The sequence below is a fragment of the Petaurus breviceps genome, unplaced genomic scaffold (genome assembly GCF_028583685.1).
Source record: "Petaurus breviceps papuanus isolate PSGF00001 unplaced genomic scaffold, PetGlider_PUasm1.0 181, whole genome shotgun sequence".
Classification (NCBI taxonomy): Eukaryota; Metazoa; Chordata; class Mammalia; order Diprotodontia; family Petauridae; genus Petaurus; species Petaurus breviceps.
The window spans coordinates 26,756,682-26,781,318 of record NW_027185784.1 but is presented as its reverse complement, the minus strand read 5'-3'; the positions used below and the strand labels follow the sequence as shown (position 1 = coordinate 26,781,318).

At 40.9% G+C, this 24,637-nt stretch overlaps 1 protein-coding gene and 1 long non-coding RNA gene across 2 annotated transcripts in view; both read right to left on the bottom strand.

Moving 5' to 3' along the window:
• LOC138160395 (M1-specific T cell receptor beta chain-like) overlaps positions 1-24,637 on the bottom strand; it is a 205,761-nt gene that overhangs the window by 162,056 nt on the left and 19,068 nt on the right. The window contains exon 4 of the mRNA XM_069086999.1: positions 24,510-24,513. Coding sequence (XP_068943100.1) covers positions 24,510-24,513 — 4 coding nt within the window. The remainder of the gene's footprint in view (positions 1-24,509; positions 24,514-24,637) is intronic.
• LOC138160690 (uncharacterized) lies at positions 12,307-21,608 on the bottom strand. Its single transcript, XR_011168190.1, has 2 exons — positions 21,380-21,608; positions 12,307-15,937 (listed from the first exon to the last, which is right to left on the bottom strand). It is a non-coding gene; the product is annotated as an uncharacterized lncRNA (long non-coding RNA).

Sequence of the window (24,637 nt, the reverse complement as noted above, 5' to 3'; positions counted from 1 at the left end):
TCATCATCATCATCATCATCATCATCATCACCACTAACATTTATATAACACTATGTCCCAAGCACTATGCAAAGCACTGTAAGAATAAGTAGAATGCTGATGTCTATATAGTGCCTTCTACGTGACAGGCACGATTGTAATCACCTTATAAATATTATCTCATTTGATTCTCACAATGACCCTGGGAGGCAAGCGTTATCATTATCTGCTTTCTTCATACCAAGAAACTAAGGCCAAGGACACATTCGTGATTTCTGCAGTGTCTGAGGCCAGATTTTCAATTCAAGTCTTCTTGACTCCAGGCTCAATGTGCTGCACCACCTAGCTATGTCATTCAAAGGATGGGGACAATAGGGCGTGGACATCCCAAAATTCCCAATATGTGCAATGGCCGTTTACCTGCAGTATCGATTTTGTGAAGGCTAATCAGATAGAATGATCCGGGGAAGTTTTGCTGGAATCAAGCTGTAAAGAACTTTAAATTCCAGACACGGCAGCCTCTATGTTTTCTTAATGACAAGAGGTCCTGGAGCAGGTGAATGACAAAGTCAGGTCTGTGTTTTCAGGATGAAACCTTGGCAAGTATGTGGAAAGTATGCAGTTAAGGGAAGATATTGGAATTAGGGAAACCAATTAGTAGGTTACTGAAATAGTCCCTGTGAGAGTTTATAAGGGCCTGGGTTAAGGTAGTATTCACTAAAGTAAAGATTAGGGGATTAATGGAACCAATATTGAAGTGTAGATCTGCAAAGACTTGGCAACTGACTGAACATGAGTTAGAGTGATGACCTAGAATGACTCCGAAGTTGAAAATATGTGTCAATGGAAGAATGATGGTGCCCTCAACATAGAGAAATTAAAAGAAGGGAGGCAAGGAAAATGGTAATTCAGTTTTTGATGTCTTAGAAGGTGTTGATGACCTGTAAATGAAGCTCTAGAAAAAGATGAGAACCAGATAGGTACTTTCCCACATTTACTAATGTTGCAGAGTGGCTGAAGGCATTAAGAAGTAAAGTGACTTGTCTAGAGTCAAATGATCATTGTACATCAGAAGCTGGTCTTGAAACAGGTCTTCCCAACTCCAGGGTCAGCTTTCTGCCTACTGTAACAAGTTAGCATTCCACTAAGTTGGAGTAAGTTTAACCGAAAACATTTTCCCTTTGCCAAAGGTATATTCTTTCCCACGGGCTACCACATTAACAAGAGGTAAGAATACTTGCACAGGTTGTATATGAGACAAGAAAAAGGAAGGATGAGCAAGGCATGCACATAGGGAACATGTGATGCCCAAACATACGTGTAAAATGAATATCAAATGAGAAAATTAAGTAAAATACTTGGGATACCTTAAAGTGCTGTTAAAATTTGACCTATTTTCTGCAATCCAGTCAAAAAGGAGCTTAATACTTCATGAATTAATTAACCGTCAAAGAATGGGTAATCTTTAATTACAGATCCACCAGGATGTGATGCTCTGATACAAAAGCTAGGTGGTTTCATAGGCACCCTTTGAGTCTCCTCAAAAGCTGTAGTTCCCTCAATGCCCAGCGGAGGGTGCTCAGCATATAAGTTTTTAACCTTTCTCCCTCTCTCAGGACTCTTGTTTATGGATCTTGTCCTGGTTAAAAACAGATTTAGTAGAGATCTAGGTAAATGAAAAAAAAATGGAGCTCGAAAAAGAGGGCAACCTAGATTTCTAGAGCCCCACTATAGACATGGGGGACAATCACCTGATTTCTGTTAATGAACCTCATTGAAATGACCCAGGCAAAAACTTTTCAGCTATATATTTAACTAAAGTACAGCAAAGGAAAAGTGTAAAGAAGCTGTCAAATATTTCTCCTTGTGATTCATTTAACCCAGCCTTTTGTCCAAGCCTCCACCTGCACCTACAGATTATGGGACAGCTTGAGAGAAGGGATGTCTCCCCCACAGTTGGAATCCACTGTTGATTGCTGCTGTGAATAGAAGGGAGAAAATTGTATGAAGGGTCTGAGGCTAGGATTAGTCTCCCAGGCCAATCTCAGCCATGATGCCAGGAGTTTACAAAGAATCTGCTTCTGCCTGCTACGTCTATCTCTACAGCTCCTTGGCCCAGTCTCCATTCCAGGGTCTTAGGCAAGCCACATAACTTCTCTGGGCCCCAGTTTACTCCACTGGAAGATGAAGGTGGTGGAGCTAGATGGCCTTGAAGACACCTGTTAGCTGTGAATCTATAATCCTCTGAAGGCTATGTCTACAGTACCCTCAAGGGCCAAATATCTAAGAGCTGGCCAAGGCCCTTTGGAAAGGGAAGAAAGTGTAAGCACTGAGGGGATAAGAGAAGGGACAGTCTCTGGTAATAATGTCACCACTGCCTGTCACCAGAGAGACACCAGGAGGAGGCATTCCTTCTTTTTTTATTTTTTTTTAAGCAATCGGGGTTAAATAACTTGCTCAAGGTTACACGGCCAGTTATTTCTGGGTGTGGTACTGAGCATCTGAGCCCAGATTTGATCCAGGTCATCCCGACACTGGAGCTGGTGCTCTTACTCACTGAGCCACCTGGCTGCCCCTAAGCAATTGGGGTTAAGTAACTTGCTCAAGGTTACATGGCCAGGTGTTTCTGGGTGGGTGCTAAGTGTCTGCACCTGGGATTCAATCTCCAGGTCGTCCCGACACTGGAGCCAGTGCTCTTACTCGCTGTGCTACCTGGCTGCCCATGGAGGCATTCCTTCTGACAGACATTGGTAAAGACAAATCCTGTGAGATTTACAAGGGTCAACACTGCTTGAAATAATAGCTGGTATTTCTATAGTGCTTAATGGTTTACAAAGCACTTCACAAATATTATCTCATTTTATCCTCCAAATAGCCTTGGGTGGTAGATATTTTGATTATCTTCCTTTACTGAATGGGGAAACCGAGGCAAGCAGAGGTTAAGTGACTTGTCTACGGTTACCAAGGAAGTTAGTGGCAAGGCAGTACTGGATCTCATATCATCCCAGAACAGAAGTCTTTAGCATGCATTTTTCCTGAGACATTCTATTGATTATACATGACTGGGAGCAGAGAAGACAGCTGGCAGACTGTCAGTGGCCCACTTGATCAACACTTGCTGTTTGCTTCTCTTGTTTCAGAGTCACTGCAGCCCAGACAAGAACAGGAGATGGGAGGCTAGAGTAGGTTGTACGAGGCTGCACAGGTGAAGTGGCTGCAGGACATTCTTCATGTATACTTGGGATAGTATCCTCCTTCCTTTTTTTGGTGGGACCTGCTTAGGAAAAGTGCTCATACTTCTTCTGGTGGACTTTTTGTGCAAGGAAGAGGTGACTCTGTTCTGCTGTGGTTAAACTGCTAGCACAGAAGTACACAGAAGTCTGGTTTCCTTGTGTAGACTTGAGAGTGAGCAGGAAGAAGGATTTCTCTTTCCTAGAGGCATCGTATCCATGAGGGACTTCTATTTCAACAAAGCCAACATTACGGGAAAAAGAGATCAGCTGTAGCCCCAATCCTGGGTCCTGGCGATACCAGTACATATAGTCATGGCCCATGTCCTGGTCACATCTCAGTGTCACCTCATGTTCTGTTGCTTTTATCAGGTATCTCGAGTTCTGGGTGACTCCAGCATCTGTGGGAACTGTGCAGGAAGAAGATAGAAGCTAGAACACAGTTGAAAAAGGATCCCACATGTTACAATCCAAAGGGGGGAAAATTAGCACTGAAGTTGCTATCACAGGAGAGATATTCATTATTTTTATTTAACACACCAGTTGTACTTATCTTACATATGATACAGGATTGGCCTTGTCAGGAAATCCTGAGTTCAAGTCAGGAAGACCTGACTTTGAGTCTTGCCTCTGAGGTACAGACTCTGCAATCCTGGGCAAGGCACTTAGCCACTCAATGTGCAAGGCAACTCTCTAAGATTATAGTGACAGAGGAACAACCAATTCACAAGGGTGGAGTGTCTTCACTTGAAGGCAATGAAATCACAATTCGAAATAAAACAGAAGAGAATAAAAAGGTCCAACACTTACCCACTGTGAGAAGAAAAATGGCTACCCAAGAAAGTAGTGAGGTGCCCATGACAGCTCTGGCCTTTGGTTTTGTGAGTCACTGGATGGAATCACCACCAGACCCTGCCAGCTCCTGTAGCTTCAGGTATTCATGGTGCTCAAACATCCAGGGTAAGAGGGAAGAGCTCTAGAAAGCAGTGGCCACACCCTCCTGCTCTCAACAAAGTATTTCAAGGGAGAAAGAAAAAAAAAATGCTTCTAGAGAGACCATAGGAAACATGTTCCACTTTAAATAACAGTAAATGGAAAATCAGGGAGCTGAAATGATACAGCTCCCACACATTTGGAGTGCACTGACAAAATCAGAAATAGAACCTGCATCTCCCAATATTTTCTCCTCATTCCCTCCTTCAGCACACTGCCTCTCTACACTACTGATCTGCTCAAAATCTGAATTCAGTATGGAGTTTCATGCCTCTAGGAATTTACACTTCTTTGTGTGTATTATTTCCTTATTCAAGTACAGTACCTCAATTTTCAAAATGATTGTATACACTGCCTCTTTATAATACATGTTCATGATCTCTCTGGAATCTTTTAGGACTTTGACTGTAGGAAACCTTTCTTAATTTACTGAGATGTCCAAATGAGAAATTGAGTTCTATGTAGCCCCCTATGATCACTTTTTAGTTGATGTCTCTCTGTGCTCTCCTCTAAAACCTTCTTGTTGTACCTCATCATTGGTTGAAGGAATTGGTTATATTCTATAGTTTTAGAAGTGGTAAATGTAGGCCAGAGTATTATATCCACAACGGCCATAAAGTATTGATTGTACTTGGGCAGCATGGTTGCAATGATAGTCTTCTGGTATTTGGTGCCTTCCCCTAGGAAGCACATAAGGGAAATGGTGTCTTTTGCACCTGCTGGGTGTTGCTGTGATGTAGGCTATACCACCCTCAATTAAGAAGATGGCATGCCTAGAGGGAAGTAAGGTTCTGTCAGAACTCTTTTTTCCCACTGGGACATTTTCCATCATAAAAGTGTTAAATGAACCTAAATCTCTGCATCTTGGCCTTTTAGGGACTGATCAATCTGACATTGATTTCTCTAGTGTCTATTGAGAGGGAGGGAGGGAAGACTTAAGAGAGTGATAGGAAAAACAGAGTTTTTCAAAAACCTTATGGCTAGTGAAGTTTTCACTCTCCCCACATACACACATACTCACACTCCTGAAGTCTCCTCAGTGCTGCCCCAGGTTTAAAACAAATTGTTGTTGCTGGTCATGAAAATTAGATCATGAGCCTCCACCATCTTTTTAGCCACCAAATGTCAAAAGATATGAATTAGCAACAGACTTTATCATTCATTCATTCATTCAATAAGCATCAATTAGGTGAATTTTTTCATTCATTCACTCAGTAAGGACTCATTCATACATTTAATAAATATTTATTAAGCGAATATTTTGTTCCAGAGTCTGTGCTATATTCTTCAGTTGCAGAAGACAAAAATGAAACAGGCCTTGACTTATTTTGTTTTATGGAAAAAAAGAACAAAGAAAATAAAATACAATACGTAACTAAGTAATTTGTGGATGTGGAATGCTAAAAACAGGTAGGGGAGGGTCGAGATTAGGATAGCTTTTTTATAGAAATTTGTTGAGGGTCAGTCTCTGACCCGGTTCATATGTGGGAAAACCTGGTTCAGGTTTTTTCCCAATGACACAGGCAAACAATTCCCCCATGAATGCTATATTATGTCTTAATATTGGCTCACCATCTCTTCCTGACTTGTAGGAGCTTAGGACAAGGTAGCCGAGCTGTGACCCAGACATAGATGTATGCAAGGGAACAAGGATTATAAAACATATGTTATTACAAAAGTCAACAAGGACATAAAAAGACACAGATTTGCTAAATGTACAAAAACAGAAAATATTTTTGCATGTATTCCTAAGAGTTAATTGCTTTGCATTCCTTATATAAACCCTGCCCTCTGATCAATAAAATCGAAACTGCCATGACCGATCTCGCCTGGTTCTCGTCCATCATTCCACACTTCTTGGTTCAGCCTATGCCCATTTGATGCAGGCATCAGAAACTGTAATAAGAAGAGCTTCCAAGGAAACTAGGGATCTATCAGGCAGAGGTGAGGAAGCATATAGTCATCATCACCATGATCACTAATATTTATATAACACTATGTCCCAAGCACTATGCTTAGCACTATAGAAGAAAAAGAATAATGCTAAAGGTTATGTAGTGTGTACTAGGTAACAGGCACTATGCTAATCACTTTATTTTTTTTTTTAAAGCAATCGGGGTTAAGTAACTTGCTCAAGGTTACACGGCCAGTTATTTCTGGGTGTGGTGCTGAGTATCTGAGCCCGGATTTGATCCAGGTCATCCCGACACTAGAGCCAGTGCTCTTACTCACTGAGCCACCTGGCTGCCCCTATGCTAATCACTTTATGAATAATATGTCATTTGATTCTCACAATGACTCTGGGAGGCTGGTGCTCTCATTATCTGCTTTCTTCATATGAGGAAACTAATGCAAACAACAGATACATGATTTGTGCAGTGTCCAAGGCCAGATTTAGAACTTTTTGGGCTTTTTGACTCCAGACTCAGTGATTTACTCTTTGCACCACCTAGCTATGCCATTCCAAAAACAGGGACAATTTTTATGAAAGCATGGATATAGGATACGGACATTCTAAATCCCTACATGGCAATGGCAGTTTACCTGCAGTGAAGATTTTGGCAGGGCTAGTAAAATGGAATAAGCATGGAAAGTTTTGCTGGAATCAAGCTGTAAAGAACGTCAAATTCCAGAAATAAGATGTTCTGTTTTTTTTCTTAATGACAAAAGTTCCTGCAGCAGGTGAATGACAAAGTCAGGTCTGTGTTTTAAGGATGAAACCTTGGCAAGTATGTGGAAAGTATGCAGTTAAGGAAAGATATTGGAGGGAGGGAAACCAATTAGGAGGTTACTGAAATAGTCCCTGTGAGAGCTTATAAGGTCCTGGGTTAAGGTAGTATCAACTAGAGTTAAGACTAGAGGACTGATGCAAGCAATATTGACATGTAGAGCTGTAAAGCCTTAGCAACTGACTGGAAATGAGTTAGAGTGATTACTTAGAATGACTCGGAGGTTGAAAATATGTGTCAGTGGAAGAATGTTGGTGCCCTCAACAGAAATAGAGAAATTAAAACAGGGGAGGCAAAGAAAATGGTAATCCAATTTTTGGTGTCTAAAAAGCTGTTGATGACTTGTAAATGGAGATCAAGATAAAGATGAGAACTAGTAGGTACTTTCCCACATTTACTAATCTTAAAGAGTAACCTAAGGCATTGAGAAGTGAAGTGACTTGTGTAGACTCACATGATCATTATACATCAGAGGCTGGTCTTGAAACAAGGTCTTCCCAACTCCAAGGTCAGCTTTCTAGCTACTATAACAAGTTAGCATTTCACAAAGCCGGAATAAGTTTAACCAAAATGATATCCCCCTAGCTACTGTATATCCTTTCGCACAGACTACCACATTAACAGGAGACAAGGATACTTGAGCAGGTAGTATTCGAGACAAGAAACAGGAAGGATGAGCAAGGCATGCAAATACGGAACATCTGATGCCCAAACGTAAGTGTCAAATGAATAACAAATGAAAAAATAAAGTAAAATACTTGGGAAAAAGGGGTGGCCAGATGGCTCAGCGAGTAAGAGCATCGGCTCCAGTGTTGGTATGACCAGGGGATCAAATCCAGGCTCAGTCATTTAGCACCACACCCAGAAATAACTGGCCGTGTAACCTTGAGTAAGTTACTTAACCCCGATTGCTTTAAAAAACATACTTGGGAAAACTTACAGTGCTATAAAAATCTGACCTATTTTCTGCAATGCAGAGGAAAAGGCAGTTATCCCTATGTGAATTAATTAAACATCAAAGAGTGGGTAATCTTTAATTACACATCCATCAAGGTGTAATGCTCTCTGCCAATAGCTAGGTGGTTTATGGGCACCCTTTGGGTCTCAAAAGCTGTAGTTCCCTTGATGGCCATCTGAGGGTGGTCAACATTTAAGTTGTTATCCTTTCTCCCTCTCCCACTACTCTTGTTAATGGATCTTCTTCTGGTTAAAAATAGATTGTTCAGTGATATAGGAGTATGAAAACAAAATGGAGCTCAAAAAAGAAGGCCACCTAGCCCACTGTAGACATGAGGGACAATCACCTTATCTCTGTCAATCAAGCTCATTGAAATGACCCAGGTAAGCAACATCTCAGCTGCATTTCTGATTAAAGTACAGCGAAGTAAAAGTGTACAGAAGCCGTCAAATACTCCTTGTGATTCATTTGACCCAATCTTCCCTCCAAGCCTCCTCCAGCTGCTACAGATGGTGGGAAAGCTTGAGGGAAGGGATGTCTCCCCCACAACTGGAATCCCCTGTGATTGCCACTGTGTACAATAGGAACAGCATGGGATAAAGGGTCTGAGGTTAGGATTTGTCTCCCTGGCCAATAGCAGGTATGGTGCCAGGAGGTTTCAGAGAACCTGGTTCTGCCTGCTGCGTCTTTCTCTACATCTCCTTGGCCCAGTCTCCATTCCAGGGTCTTAGGCAAGCCACATCACTTCTTTGGGCCTCAGTTTACTCCACTGTAAGATGAAGGTGGTAGGGCTAGATGGTCTTGAAGATACCTGCTAGCTGTGGATCCCTAATCCTCTGAAGGCTGGATCTACAGTTGCCTCAAGGGCCAAATATCTAAGAGCTGGCCAAGGCCTTTGGAAAGGGCAGAGAGGGCAGGTCCTGAGGAGATAAGAGCAGGGACAGCTTCTTGTAATAATGTTACCACTGCCTATCACCAGAGAGACACCAGAAAGAGCTATTCCTTCCATCAGACATTGGAAAGGTCAAACCTGTGAGAGTTCCAAGGATCAATACTGCTTGAAATAATAGCTTGTATTTCTATGGTGCTTAATGGTTTGCAAAGCACTTCACAAATATTATCACTTTGATCCTCACAGCAGCCTTGGGAGGTAGATATTATGATTATATCCCTTTTCCAGGTGGGAAAACTGAGGCAAACAGAGGTTAAGTGACCTGTCTGACTTTACCAAAGTAGTTACTGGCAGAGCCCATACTTGAAATCAGGTTCTATGACTCCCAGAACAGAGGTCTCTCCACTGTTGCACTCTCCACATGTATTCTTCCTGAGACATTTTATTTATTCTATCTGCCTGGGAGCAGAGAAGACAGCTGGCATTCTGTCAGTGGCCCACGTCCCCACTTGCTGCTTCCTTCTCTTGTCTCAGAGTCACTGCAGCTCAAGCAAGAACAGGAGATGGAAGGGCTGGAGAAGGTCCTAGAGGTCTGTGCTGCAGAGATAAAGAGCCTGGAGGGTGTTGTACACTTGTGCCTGAGACAGTATCTTCCTTTTTTAAGGTGGGACCTGCTGAGGTCATGTCATCATACTTCTCCTGGTTGCCTTTTTGTGGAAGGAAGAGGTGACTCTGTCCTGCTGTGGTTAAACTGCTAGCACAGAAGTACACAGATGTCTAGTTTCTTTGTGGAGACTTGACAGTGAGCAGGAAGGATAATTTCTCTTTCCTAGAGACATTGTACCCATGAGGGACTTCTATTTCAGCAAAGCCAGCGTTAATGGAAAAAGAGATCTACTGTAGCCCCAATCCTGGGTCTTGGCGATACCAGTACATATATCCATTTCCCAGATCCTGGTAACATCTCAGTGTCACCTCACATCCTATTGTTTTTATCAGCTATCTTGAGTTCTGGGTAACTCCAGCATCCTTGGGCACTGTGGGCGAAACAAAGAGAAACTGTGTGTCATTTGAAAAAGAAGCCTACATGATGCAGTCCAAAAAGGGGAAAATTAGCACTAGAAGTAGCCATATCAAGAGAGATATTATTTATTTGGAGACATTTGTATTCAACACTCCAGTGGCAGTTATCTTACACTGGATACAGGATGGACCTTGTAAGGAAATCCTGAGTTCAAGTCAGGAAGACCTGAGTTTGGGTCTTGCCTCAGATATAATGGGAAACTGTAATCCCGAGCAAGTCACTTAGCCACTCAATGTGCAAGGCAACTCTCTAAGGCTATAGGGAGACAGGAACAACCAATTCTCTATGGTGGGGTTTCTTCACTTGAAGTCTATGAAATCACAATACAAAATAATATAGAATAAAAAAGTCCAAGACTTACTTATTGTGAGAAGAAAAATGGCTACCCAACATGACAACTCTGGCCAGCCTTTTGTATTGTGAGTCCTTGGATTGAATCAGCACCAAACACTGTTGCCTCCTCTACTTTCAGGAATTTATGGTGCTCAAACCTCCAGGATAAAAGGAAGAGATCTAGAAAGCACTGGCCACACCCTCCTCCCTGTCAAGGGAGCATTTCAACAAAGACAGAAGGGGAAAAAATATATATATATATATATTTGCTTTTTGAGTGACTATAGGAAGCATGTTCCACCTTAAATAACATTAAATGGAAACACGGAGAGCTGAAATGATATGACTCCCATACACTTGGAGGTCACTGACAAGCCCAGAAATAGAACCTACATATCCCAAAATTTTCTTCTACAGCACACTGCCTCTATATACTGCTGATCTGCTCAGAATCTGAATTCAATATGAAGCAGTTTGATGTGTCTAAGCATTTCCCCTTCACTGTGTGTGCTATTTCCTCATTCAAGTACAGTACTCGAATTTTTCAAACTAACTGTATATATTGCCTCTTTGTAATACATGTTAATGATCTCTCTGGAATTCTTTAGGACTTGTCTCCTCAAATGATTGTAGGAAGTCTTTCTTTTTTTTTCTTTTTTTATTTTTTTAAGCAATTGGGGTTAAGCAACTTGCTCAACACCGCCAGTTATTTCTGGGTGTGGTGCTAAGTGTCTGAGCATGGACTTGATCCCCAGGTCATTCCTCCACTGGGGCCAGTGCTCTTACTCCCTGAGCCACCTGGCTGCCCCTAAGCAATTGGGGTTAAGTAACTTGCTCAAGGTTACATGGCCAGGTGTTTCTGGGGGGTGGTGGTGCTGAGTGTCTGAGCCAGGACTCGATTCCCAGGTCATCCCGACACTAGGGCCAGTGCTCTTACTCGCTGTGCTACTTGGCCACCCCAGAAGCCTTTCTTAATTTACCGAGATGTCCAAATGAGAAACTGAATTCTGTGTAGCCCCCTATGTTCTCTTTTTACTTGATGAATCTGCTCCCTCCTAACATGTTCTTGTTGTACATCATCATTGGTTGAAGGAATTCTTTATATTTAACCCAATGCAGTGGATAGAGCATAGGGCCTGGAGGGAAGAAGACCCAAGTTGAAATCTGTCCTCAGACATTTGCCAGCTATGATACTGGGCAGATCCCTTAACCCTGTTTACCTCAGTTTCATCTGTAAAATGAGCTGAAAAAGCAAATGGCAAACCCCTCAGTATCTTTGCCAAGAAAACCCCAAAATAGGGTCAGAATGAGTCAGACACTATTGAAAGGACTGTACAACAACAAAATTTATAGGAATAAAGTAATGACACGTCGCTAATATGTGCTAATATCACGTCACTCTCTGCAGTTGTAGAAGTGGAAAATGCAGGCCAGAGTATTATATCCAAAATGGCCAGGTAAAGTATTGATTGTCCTTGGGCAGCATGTTTGCAATGATAGTCTCCTGGTGTTTGGTGCCTCGCCCTAGGAAGCACATAAGGGAAATGGTGCCTTTTGCTCCTGTTGGGTGTTGCTGTGCTGCAGGCTATGCCACCCTCCATATAGAAGCTGGCATGCCTAGAGGGAAGTAAGGTTCTTTCAGTACACTTTTTTCCCAGTGAGACATTTCCAATCATAAAAGTGTAAAATGAACCTAAATCTCTGCGTCTTGGCCTTTTAGGGACTGAGCAATCTGACATTGATTGCTCTGATGCCTATTGAGATGGATGGAGGGGAGACTTCAGAGAATGTTAGGAAAAATGGAGTTTTCCAAAAACCTTATGGCTAGTGCAGTTTTAATTTTTAGATGAAATATAATACCACATCCAGCCTCCCCACATACACACATATTCACACTCCTGCACTCTCCTAAATCCTGCCCCAAGTTTAAAACATGTTGTTGCTGGTCATGAACAATTAGATCGTGAACCTCCACCAACACCTTTTTAGCAACCAACTATCATATGATATGAATTAGCAACAGACTTTATCATTCATTCATTCATTTGTTCATTCAATGAACATCTATTAAATGAATTAATTCATTCACTCACTAAGGAGTCATTCATTCATTCAATAAGTATTTATTAAATTAATATTTTGTTCCAGTGTCTATGCTTTATTCTTTGGGTACAGAAGACAAAAATGAAAGAGGCCTTGACCTCATAGAAATTATTTTATTTCTTGGGAAAGAAAGGGTACACAGAAAAGAAAATACAATACATAACTAAGTAATTTATGGATGCTGAATATTAAAAACAGGTAGGGGAGGGTCGAGATCAGGATATCTTTTCTATAAAAACTGACATAAGGTGAGCTTCAAGGGAAGCTAGGGATCTATCAGGGAGAGGGGATGAAGGATATCATCATCATCATCGCCATCATCACTAACATTTATATGCTATGTCTCAAGCCCTATGCTAAGCACTGTAAGAATAAGTGGAATGCTACTGTCCATATAGTGCCTTCTAGATGACAGGCAGATGCTAATCACTTTATAAATATTATCTCATTTGATTCTCATAATGGCCTTGGGAGGCACGCACTATCATTATCTGTTTCCTTCATACAAGGAATCTAAGGCCAACAACAAATATGTGATTTGTTCAGTGTCTGAGCCCAGATTTTTAACTCAAGCCTTCTTGACTCCAGGATCAGTATGCTTCACCACCAAGTTACATCATGCAAAGGAGGGGGACAATTTTGGGGAAAGCATGGATATAGGATATGGACACTACAAATTCCTACATGTGCAATGGCAGTTTACCTGCAGTTTACCTTTTGTGAAGGCCAGGAAGATAGAATGATCCGGGGAATCTTTGCTGGAATCAAGAACTTTAAATTCCAGACACTGGAGGTTCTGTTTTTCTTAATGACAAAAGGTCCCGGAACAGGTTAATGACAAAGTCAGTTCTGTTTTTTAAGGATGAAACCTTGGCAAGTATGTGGAAAGTATGCAGTTAAGAGAAGAGACTGTAGGGAGGGAAACCAATTAGGAGGTTATGGAAATAGTCTCTGTGAGAGTTTATAAGGGCCTGGGTTAAGGTAGTGTCCACAAGAGTAAAGATTAAGGGATTGATGGAACCAATATTGACATGTAGAGCTGTAAAGACTTGACAACTGACTGGACACGAGTTAGAGTGATGACCTAGAACGACTTTGTAGTTGATAATATGTGTCAGTGCCAGAATGGTGGCGCCCTCAATAGAAACAGAGAAATTAAAAGAGGAGAGGCAAAGAAAATGGTAATTCAATTTGTGATGTCTAATAAGCAGTTGATGACATGTAAATGGAGCTCAAGAGAAAGACAAGTACTAGATATATATTTTCGCACATTTACTAATCTTACAGTGTCCTAAGGCATGGAAAAGTAAAGTGACTTGTCTAGACTCACATGATTATTATATATCAGAAGCTGGTCTTGAAACATTATCTTCCCAACTCGAAGGTCAGCTTTCTAGCTACTATAACAAGTTAGCATTTCACTAAGCTAGAATAAGTTTAACCAAAAAGATTTTCCCATAGCTACTGTATATCCTTTCCCACAGACTACCACATTAACAGGAGGCAAGGATACTTGTGCAGGTAGTATGTGAGACAAGAAAACAGGAAGGATGAGCAAGGCATGTATATGGGGAACATCTAATGCCCAAACGTGTGTGTCACATAAATAACAAATGAAAAAATTAAGTAAAGTACTTGGGAATTTTTTTGGGAAAAAAATTTGGGAAATTTTTGGGAAAACTTGCGGTGTTATAAAAATCTGATCTATTATATGCAACCCAGAGAAAAAGGCAGTTATCCCTGTATGAATTAATTAAACATCAAAGAGTGGGTAATTTTAATTACACATCCATGAAAGTGTGATGCTCTCTGGAAATAACTAGGGGGTTTCATAGGCACGCTTTGGGTCTCAAAAGTTGTAGCTCCCTCAATGACCAGCTGAGGGTGGTCAACATATAAGTTTTTATCATTTTCCCCTCTCCATCTACTCTTGTTTATGGATTTTCTCCTGGTTAAAAACAGATTTAGCAGTGATCTTGGAATATGAAAACAAAATGGAGCTCAAAAAAGAAGGCAAACTAGATTTCTAGAGCCTGACTATAGACATGGGGGACAATCACCTGATTTCTATTAATCAATCTCATTGAAATGATCCAGGCAAACAAATTTTCAGCTATATATTTAATTAAGGTACAACAAAGTAAAAGTGTAAAGAAGCTGTCAAATATTCCTCCTTGTCATTCATTTAACCCAATCTTCCCTCCAAGCCTCCTCCTGCACCTACAGATTGTGGGAAAGTTTGAGCGAAGGGACAACTCCCCCACAGTTGGAATCCACTAGGATTTCTTCTGTGAACAGTAGGGAGAGCATGGGGTGAAGGCTCTGAGGTTAGGATTAGTCTCCCAGGTCAATCTCAGCTTTGATGCCAGAGGGTTTCAAAGTTTCTGCTTCTCCCAGCTGGGTGTGTCTCTACTGCTCCTTCTCCCAGTCTTCATTCCAAGGTCTTAGGCAAGCCACATAACTTCTCTGGGCCCAACTAACACCACTATAAGATAAAGGTGGGGCTACATGGCCTTGAAGACACTTGCTAGCTGTGGATATATAATCCTCTGAAGGCTGTGCCTATAGTCCCCTCAAGGGCCAAATATCTAAAAGCTGGCCAAGGCCCTTTGGAAAGGGAAGACAGGGCAGTCACTGAGGGGATAAGAGCAGGGACAGCCTCTGGTAATAATGTTATCACTCCCTGTCACGAGCGAAGACTAGAAGTAGGAATTCCTTCTGACGGACATTGGCAAAGTCAAATCTTGTGAGAGTTCCAAGGGTCAATACTGCTTGAAATAATAGGTGGTATTTCTATAGTGCCTAATGGTTTGCAAAAGTACTTCACAAATGTTATCTCATTTGATCCTCAAAACAGTTCTGAGAGGTAGATGTTATGGTTATCTTCCTTTAACAGATGGGGAAACTGAGGTAAGCAGAGATGAAATTATTTGTCTAACGTTTCCAAAGTGGGAGAGCCAATGCTTGAACTCAGGTTCTGTTACACCTAGAACAGAAGTCTCTCCACTGTAGCATGCATTCTTCCTGAGACATTCTATTTATTCTACATGCCTGGGTGAAGAGAATACATCTGGCAGACTGTCAGTGGCCCACATGGTCACCACTTGCTGCTTTCTTCTCTTCTCTTAGAGTCACTGAAGCCCAAGCAAGAACAGGAGATGGAAGGGATGGAGTAGGTCCCAGAGGTCTGTGCTGCAGAGATAAAGAGCTTGGAGGGTGTTCTACACTTGTGCCTGAGATAGTATATTCCTTCCTTTTTTTAGGTGGGACCTGCTGAGGACAAGTCATCATACTTCTCCTGGTTGCCTTTTTGTTCAAGGAATAGGTGACTCTGTCCTGCTGTCGTTAAACTGCTGCCACAGAAGTTCACAGATGTCTGGCTTCTTTGTGTAGACCTGAGAGTTAGTAGGAAGAAGGATTTCTCTTTCCTAGAGGCATTGTACCCATGAGGGACTTCTATTTCAGCAAAGCCAGCATTAATGAAATAAGAGATCAGCTGTAGCCCCAATCCTGGGTCCTGTCAATACCAGTACATACAGCCATGTCCCAGATCCTGGTCACATCTCAGTGTCACCTCATGTCCTGTTGTTTTTAACAGGTATCTCGTGTTCTGTGTAACTCCAGCATCGCTGGGGACTGTGGGGGAAAGAAAGAGAAATTATAAGTCATTTGAAAAAGAAGCCCACATGATGCAGTCCAAAAAGGGGAAAATTAGCACTGGAAGTAGCCATCTTAGGAGAGATATTTCGCATTTGGAGACATTTGTATTAAACACTCAAGTGGCAGTTACCTTTCACTGGATACAGGATGGACCTTGTCAGGAAATCCTGAGTTCAAGTCAGGAAGACCTGAGTTTGGGTTTTGCCTCAGATATTATGGGACTCTGCAATCCTGGGCAAGTCACTTAGCCACTCAATGTGCAAGGCAACTCTCTTAGGCTACAGTGACAGATGAACAAACAATTCACAATGGTGGATTTCTTCACTTGAAGTCAATGAAAACTCAATTCAAACTAAAATAGGTTAGAATAAAATGTTCTAAGACTTACCTACTGTGAGAAGAAAAATGGCTACCCAACAAAGATGAGAGGTGCCCATGACAGCTCTGGTGTTTGGTCCTTTGAGTCACTGGATGGAATAAGCACCAGACCCTGTCAGCTCCTGTCGTCTCAGGTGTTCCTCTTGCTCAAAACTCCAAGGTAAGAGGGAAGAGCTCTAGAAATCAGTTGCTACACCCTGCTGCCTCTCAACTAAGCATTACAACAAAGATAGAAGCAAAAAAAAAACATTTTGCTTCTAGAGAGACCATAGGAAACATCTTTCTCTTTATATGAAAGCAAATGGAAACTCGGAGAGCTGAAACGATATAGCTCCCACACATTTGAGGTCACTGACAAAACCGGAAATAGAACCTAAATCTCCCCCAATTTTCTCCTCATTTTCCCCTACAGCACACTGCCTCTGTACACTGCTGATCTCCTCAGAATCTGAATTCAATATGAAGCAGTATGATGTCTCTAGTCATTTCTCCTTCTCTATGTGTTACTCCCTCATTCAAGTACAATACTTGAGTTTTTCAAATTAACTGTATACATTGCCTCTTTGCAATATATGTTAATGATCTCTTTGGAATTCTTTAGGACTTGCCTCCTCAAATGACTGTTAGAAACCTTTCTTAATTTACCTGGATGTTCAAATGAGAAATTGAATTCTATGTAGCCCCTTATGCTCACTTTTTACTTTATGTCTCTCTGTGCTCTCCTCTAAAATTTTCTTGTTGTACCTCATCATTGGTTGAAGAAATTGTTTCTTTTTAACCTGCTGCAGTACATAGAACATGGGGCATGAAGGGAAGAAGACCCAAGTTTAAATCTGTCCTCAGCCATTTGTCAGCTCTGTGATCCTAAGCAAATCCCTTATCCATGATTACCTCAGTTTTCTCATCTATAAAATAAACTGAAAAAGTAAATGGCAAACCCCTCTGTATCTTTGCCAACAAAACCCCAAAATAGGGTCAGAAATAATCAGACACTACTAAAAGGACTGAACAACAACAAAATTTATAGCAATTAAAGGAATGACAAGGAGCTAATATATCAGTAATCAAGCCAGTCTCTACAGTTGTAGAAGTGGAAAATGTATGCCAAAGAATTATAAAAACAACGGCCAGGTAACGTATCAGCTGTGTTTGGACAGCATGGTACCAATGATAGTCTTCTGGTGTTTGGTGCCTTCCCCTAGGAAGCACATAAGGGAAATCATGTCTTTTGCACCTGTTGGGTGTTGCTGTGTTACAGGCTATACCACCCTCTGCTTAGAAGCTGGCATGCCTATAGTGAAGTATGGTACTTTCACAACACTATTTTCCCACTGAGACATTTCCCATCATAAAAGTGTTAAATGAACCTTAATCTCTGGATTTTGACCTTTTAGGGGCTTCTCAATCTGACATTTATCCCTTTACTGTCTATTGAGAGAGGTAGAGTGGTGACTTAAGAGAATGTTAAGAAAAACTGAGTCTCCCAAAAATCTTATGTCCTGGGAAGTTTTAATTTTTAGATTAAATATAATACCACCTCCATTCTCCATATATTCACACACCTGCACTGTCTTAAATGCTGCCCCAGTTTTAAACCGTGTTGTTGCTAGTCATGAACAATTACACCATGAGCCCCCGCCAATGTCTTTTTAGTAAACAACTGTCAAAAGATACGAATTGGTGGTAGACTATCTAATTCATTCATTAATGTAGTAAGTATTTATTAAATGAATTCATTCACTCACTCACTAAGGATTCATTCATTCATTCAATAAGTATTTATGAAATTGATATTTTCTTTTAGGGTCTATACCATACTCTTTGGATACAGAAGACAAAAATATAACAGGCCTTGACCTCATAGCACTTATTTTATTTCTTGGGAAAGAAAAGGTTACCAGAAAATAAAATAAAGTACATAACTAAGTAATTTATGGATGCTGAATGCTAAAAACAGGTAGGGGAGTTTAGAGATCAGGATAGATTTTCCATAAAAATTGATATAAGATGAGCTTCAAAGGAATCTAGGGATCTATCAGGCAGAGGGGAGGAAGGATATCATCATCATCATCATCACCACCATCACTAACATTTATATAACACTTATATGCTAAGTGCTATAAGAATAAGTAAATGATAATGTCCATATAGTGCCTACTAGGTGATAAGCAGTGTCCTAATCACATTATAAATATTATCTCATTTGATTCTCACAATGACCCTGAGAGGCAGGTGCTATCATTATCTGCTTTCTTCATATGAGGAAACTAAGGCAAACCACAGATTTATGATGTATCCGGTGTCTGAGGCCAGATTTTCAATTCAGGCCTTCTTGACTCCAGGCTCAGTCCTTTATTCTCTGAACCACCTAGCTACTTCATTCCAAGAATGGGGACAATTTATGTGAAAGCAAAGATGTAGGATATGGATTTTCCAAATTCCCACATGTGCAATGCCAGTTTACCTGCAGTGCCAATTTTGTGAAGGGTGGTAAGACAGAGTAAGTCTGCAAAGGTATTCTGGAACATACCAATTTGGCATTCCACTAAACTGGAACAAATTTAACCAAAAAGATTTTCCCCTTGCCACAGAAGCATTCTTTCTCACAGTCTACCACACCACCAAGAAGGAAAGGTACTTATGCAGGAAATATGGGAGACAAGCAACAGGAAGGATGAGGAAGGCATATGGGGAGGGAAGTCCTGATGGTGGGATGTAGGTGTCAAATGAGCATCAAATGAAAAAATTAAGCAAATCACTTGGGAAACCTTACACTGCTCTAAAAATATGACCTATTTTTTGTTCAATCCAAAAAGAAAGGAGTTTTTTACTCTATGAATTAACCATCAAAGAGTAGGTAATCTTTAATTACACATCCACCAAGATGTGAAACTCTTAAATGAACAGTTAGGTGGTTTCCTGGGGAACCTTCAGGTCTATCCAAAAACTGTAGTTCTCTCAATGGCTAGTCGAGGGTGGTCAGTTTTTCTCCTATCTCCCTCTCATATTGCTCTAGTTTATCTATCTTCTCCTGCATAAAGCAGATTTATCAGTGATCTAGAAGTATTAAAATGAAATGGAGCTCAAAAAGGAGGGCAACCTAGATTTCTGAAGCCCCACTGTAGATATAGGGGAAAATCACCTAATCTCTGTTAAACAACCTCATTGAAAGGACCCAGGCAAACAACTTTTCAGCTACATGTTTAATTACAGTACAGCAAAGTAAAAGTGTAAAGAAGCTGTCAAATATTCCTCCTTGTGATTCATTTTACCCAATCATTCTTCCAAGCCTACTCCTGTACCTACAGACTGTGGGAATGCTTGAGAGAAGGGATATCTCCCCCATAACTGGAATCCACTGTGATTGCTGCTGTGAACAGTAGGGAGAGAATGGGATGAAGGGTCTGAGGTTAGGATTTGTCTCCCTGGCCAGTCTCAACTATGAAGGCAGGAGGTTTCAAAGAACCTGATTCTGCCTGCTGGGTCTGCCTCTACAGCACCTTGGCCTTTTCTCCATTTCAGGGTCTTAAGCAAGCCACATAACTTCTCTGGGCCTCAGTTTACTCATCTGTAAGATAAAGAAGTGGGGCTAGATGGTCTTGAAGATATCTGCTAGCTCTGAATCCCTAATCCTCTGAAAACTAGATCTACAGTCCCCTCAATGTCTAAGAGCTGGCCAAGGCCCTTTGGAAAGGGAAGAGAGGGCAGGCACTGAGGGGATAACAGCTGGGAAGAGGCATTACTTCAGAAAGACATTGCTAAAGCAAAATCCTGCAAGAGTTCCAAGGATCAACAATACTTGAAATAAGAATTAGTATTTATATAGTGCTTAGTGGTTTTCAAAGCACTTTACAAATATTAACTCATTTGATTATCACAACAGTCCTGGCAAGTAGATATTATTATTATCTTCCTTTTCCAGATGGGGAAACTGAGGCAAACAGAGATGAAATGATTTGTGTAAGGTTACTGAGGTAGTTAGTGGCAGAGCCACTTGGACTCAGTTTCTATGACTCCCAGAACAGAAGCCTTTCCACTGTAGCATGCATTCTTCCTGAGACATTCTATTTATTGTACATGGCTGGGAGCAGAGAAGACAACTGGCATACTGTCAGTGGCCTGCTTGGTCACCACTTGTAGCTTGCTTCTCTTGTCTCAGAACCACTGCAGTCCAAGCAAGAACAGGAGATGAGAGGACTGCAGTGTATGTCCTAGAGGTCTGTGCTTCAGAGATGAAGAGCCTGCAGGGTGTTCTACACTTGTGCCTGAGATAGTATGTTCCTTCCTTTTTTTAAGGTGGCGCCTGTTGAGGCTAAGTCGTCATACTTCTTCTGGTGGCCTTTTCGTGCAAGGAATCGGTGACTCTGTCCTGCTGTGGTTAAACTGCTAGCACAGAAGTACACAGATGTCTGGTTTCTTTGTGGAGACTTGAGAATGAGCAGGAAGAAGGATTTCCCTTTCCTAGAGCCATCGTATCCATGAGGGACTTCTATTTCAACCTTGTTAACCTCAAAGGAATAAGCAATAAGCTGTAGTCCCAAGTCTGGGTCCTGGCGATACCAGTACATAGAGTTATGTCCCAGATCCTGGTCACATCTCAGTGTCACCTCATGTCCTGTCGCTTTTATCAGGTATCTTGAGTTCTGGGTAATTCCAGCATCCGTGGGGACTGTGGGCAAGGAGATAGAAGCTAGAAGTCAGTTGAAGAAGGATCCCACATGTTACAGTCCAAAGAGGGGAAAAAATTATCTCTGGAAGTAGCCAATTCAGAAGACAGATTCACCATTTGTACTGAACACTCCAGTGGCAGTTATCATATAGTGGATACTTGTTAGAAAGTCCTGCGTTCCAGTCTTGCTTGTGACATACTGACTCTGCAATGCCGTTTAAGTCACTTAGCCCCTGAATGTGCAAGGCAACTTTCTAAGGCCACAGTGACAGAGGAACAACCAGTTCACAAGGGTGGAGTCTCTTCACTTGAAGTCAATGAAATCACAATTCAAAATAAAATAGAATAGAATAAAAAGGTCCAAAACTTACCTGATATGTGAAGAAAAATGACTAGCCCACAAAGGAGTGAGGTGCCCATGACAGCTCTAGCCTTTAGTCTTTTTAGCCACTCAATGGAATCAAACCCAGACCTTGCCAGATCCTGTAGCCTGGAGTATTCATGGTGCTCAAACCTCCAGGGTAAGAGGGAAGAGCTCTAGAAAGCAGTGGCCACACCCTCCTGCCTCTCAACAAAGTATTTCAACAGACAGAAAGAAAAAAAAAAGCATTTTGCTTCTAGAGAGACTGTAGAAACCAAGCTTCACTTTATATAAAATTAAATGGAAACTTAGAGAGCTGAAATGTTATCCTGGCATATTTCCCACACATTTGGAGGTCACTAGCAAAGTCAGAAATAGAGCCTACATCTCCCAATATTTTCTCCTACAGCACACTGTCTCCTTACACTGCTGATCTACTCAGAATCTGAATTCAGCATGAAGCAGTTAGATGTCTCTATGGATTTCCCCATCTCTATGTGTGTTATTTCCTTATTGGTGTATAGGACTTGAATTTTTCAAATAAATAGCTGCCTCTTTCTAATAAATGTCAATGATTTCTCTGGAATCCTTTAAGACTTGTCTCCTCAAATGATTATATTAAGCCTTTCTCAATTTACCCAGATGTCCTAATGTAAAATAGAATTCTATGTACCCCCTATGTTTTCTTGTTACCCTATGTCCCTCTATGCTTTCCACTAAAACCTTGTTGTACCTCATCGTTGGTTGAAGGAATTGGTTATATTTAAGTTGGCTCAGTGGATAGAGCATGGGGCCTGGAGTGAAGGAGATTCAAGTTTAAATATGACCCCAGACATTTACCAGCTGTGTGATCCTGGGCAAATCACTTAATAATGTTTGCCTCAGTTTCCTCATCTATAAAATGAGCTGAAAAAGCAAATGGCAAAGCACCCTAGTATCTTTGCCCAAAAGATCCTAAAATGGTGGCATGAAGAGTCAAACATGACTAAACAGCAACAACAGCAATCTACCAAAGTGAAGATGCAGGAGAAATATTATAACTATTCTAATGTATTTGAAGGAGGGTTTAGACTCATTCTGTGTGACACCCAAAGGTAAACCCAGGAGCAATAGGTAGAAATGAAAAAGAGGTAAGTCTCCACTTGATGTCAGGAAGAATTATTTATTAATCAAAGCTATCCAACAATGGAGTGGGATGTCCCAGCAGGAGGTGACTGCTCCCTCCTTGTAGGTCTTTAAGCAGAGGCTCAATAACCTCCAATGGCTCCCTATTTATTTCCTCTAGGATAAATTACAAACTCCTCTCTGACATTTAAAGCCATTAATAATTGGTCTCCATCCTACTCTTCTGGGCATATTATACATTACTCCTCTTCACACACCCTAACTTACAGATAAATTGACCCTCACATGTATCTCTTTGCCTTTGTACAAGTTCTTCCCCATGCCAGTAAGGTGCTCCTTCTTTCTGTCTCCCTAAACCTTAGTTTCCCTTAAAGCTCAGCTTAAGCACCTTCTACTACATGGACACGTTTTTTCATCTGACCTTCTGCTACTGCTTCCATGATGAAATTTCCTCATATTTATATTGCATATATTTTGCATTTACATATGTGTATGCATGCTCTTTCTCAGGATAGAATGTAAATTGCTTTTCTTCATATATCCAGCATTTTGAATAGTTCCTGGCACTTTGCTTAGTTGTGCATAATAGTAGCTTGATGGTACTTAATACTATTGTTTAACAAATGGTGGTTGAGTAATTAATGCCTGAAGAAAGAGGTTTTTCCTTTGTGAAAAATTATGTTACTTGAATATTGGAAAACTTATAAAGAGAAATTTACAAAGTATATCACTGCCCCCTGTTGCAAGCAATGGGCAGAAGAGACTCAACGGAGGAAAATTTCATAAAGGTGAGGATACAAAAGTGAGGAGAAAAATTAAGGATTGAGAGAGGTCAGTTGCCCAGAGACAGAATGATATCATAAATAGAGTGATGGAATTGGGAGTAGGGAAGACTTGGGTTTGAATTCTGCCTCTAACACAAGTTGCATGACCCTGAGCAAGTCTTTTAATCTCGATTTGCCTCAGTTTCCTCAACTGTAAAATGGGAATAGCACCTCTCTCCCAGGGTGGTTAATAATTACTGGGTTCTTTTCTATAGGTTTTATCCCTGCACAAGGATTTCTTTGAAATTTGTTATCCTGAACCTGCAAAAGCACACGAAGATAGGAAGAGAGGGGATTTCTGTGAGTTCTCTCACAGGTAGATATCTGAGACATAACTGACAATAGAATTTGTTTTTTGTCATTGAAACCATCTGATAAGTTAATGCTGTGACTCTTTTAACTACTTTCTCATGGGCATCTTCCCATACAAACTATCCCCAGAAACCTCCAATTCAGTTACACTGATTCAGATGAGGGTGATCCACTTTATACAAGGTCTGGGAATCATGTTATATGAAGAACTACTAAAAGTACTGGTGGTGTTTATCCTGGAGAATAACTGACTTAGTGAGGGTAAGAGAACAGAATTAGAAGGCTTACTATAGGAAACTATATGTAAGATTAAGTTGGAACTACATGCATGATCTAGGTATAAATGCTGATACTGTTAGCAATCTGGGAAAGCAAGGAATAGTTTACCTGTCAGATTTATGGAGAGGGGAAGACTTTATGAGCAAACAGGAATTAGAAAGCATTATAAAATGCAAAATGGACAATTTTGATTACATGAAATTGAAAAGCTTATGTACAAACAAAGCCAATGTAACCAAGATTAAGAGGGAAGTGGAAAATTGGGAAAGAATTTTTACAACCAATATCTCTGACAAAGGCCTCATTTCTAAACTATACAGAGAATTGAGTCAAATCTATAAGAATACAAATCATTCCCCAATTGATAAATGGGCAAAGGATATGAACAGGCAGTTTTCAGAGGAAGAAATTAAAGATATCTATAAGCATATGAAAAAATGCTCTAAATCACTATTGATTAGAGAAATGCAAATCAAAACAACTCTGAGGTACCAGTAAGATTAGCTAGGATGACAAAACAGGAAACTGACAAATGCTGGAGAGGATGTGGACAAATTAGAACACTAATGCTTTGCTGGTGGAGTTGTGAACTGATCCAACCATTCTGGAGAGCAATATGGAACTATGTCCAAAGGGCTATAAGTACCCTTGGACCCAGCAATACCACTTCTAGGGTTGTATCCCAAAGAGATCATAGAAGTGGGAGGAAGACCCATATGTACAAAAAT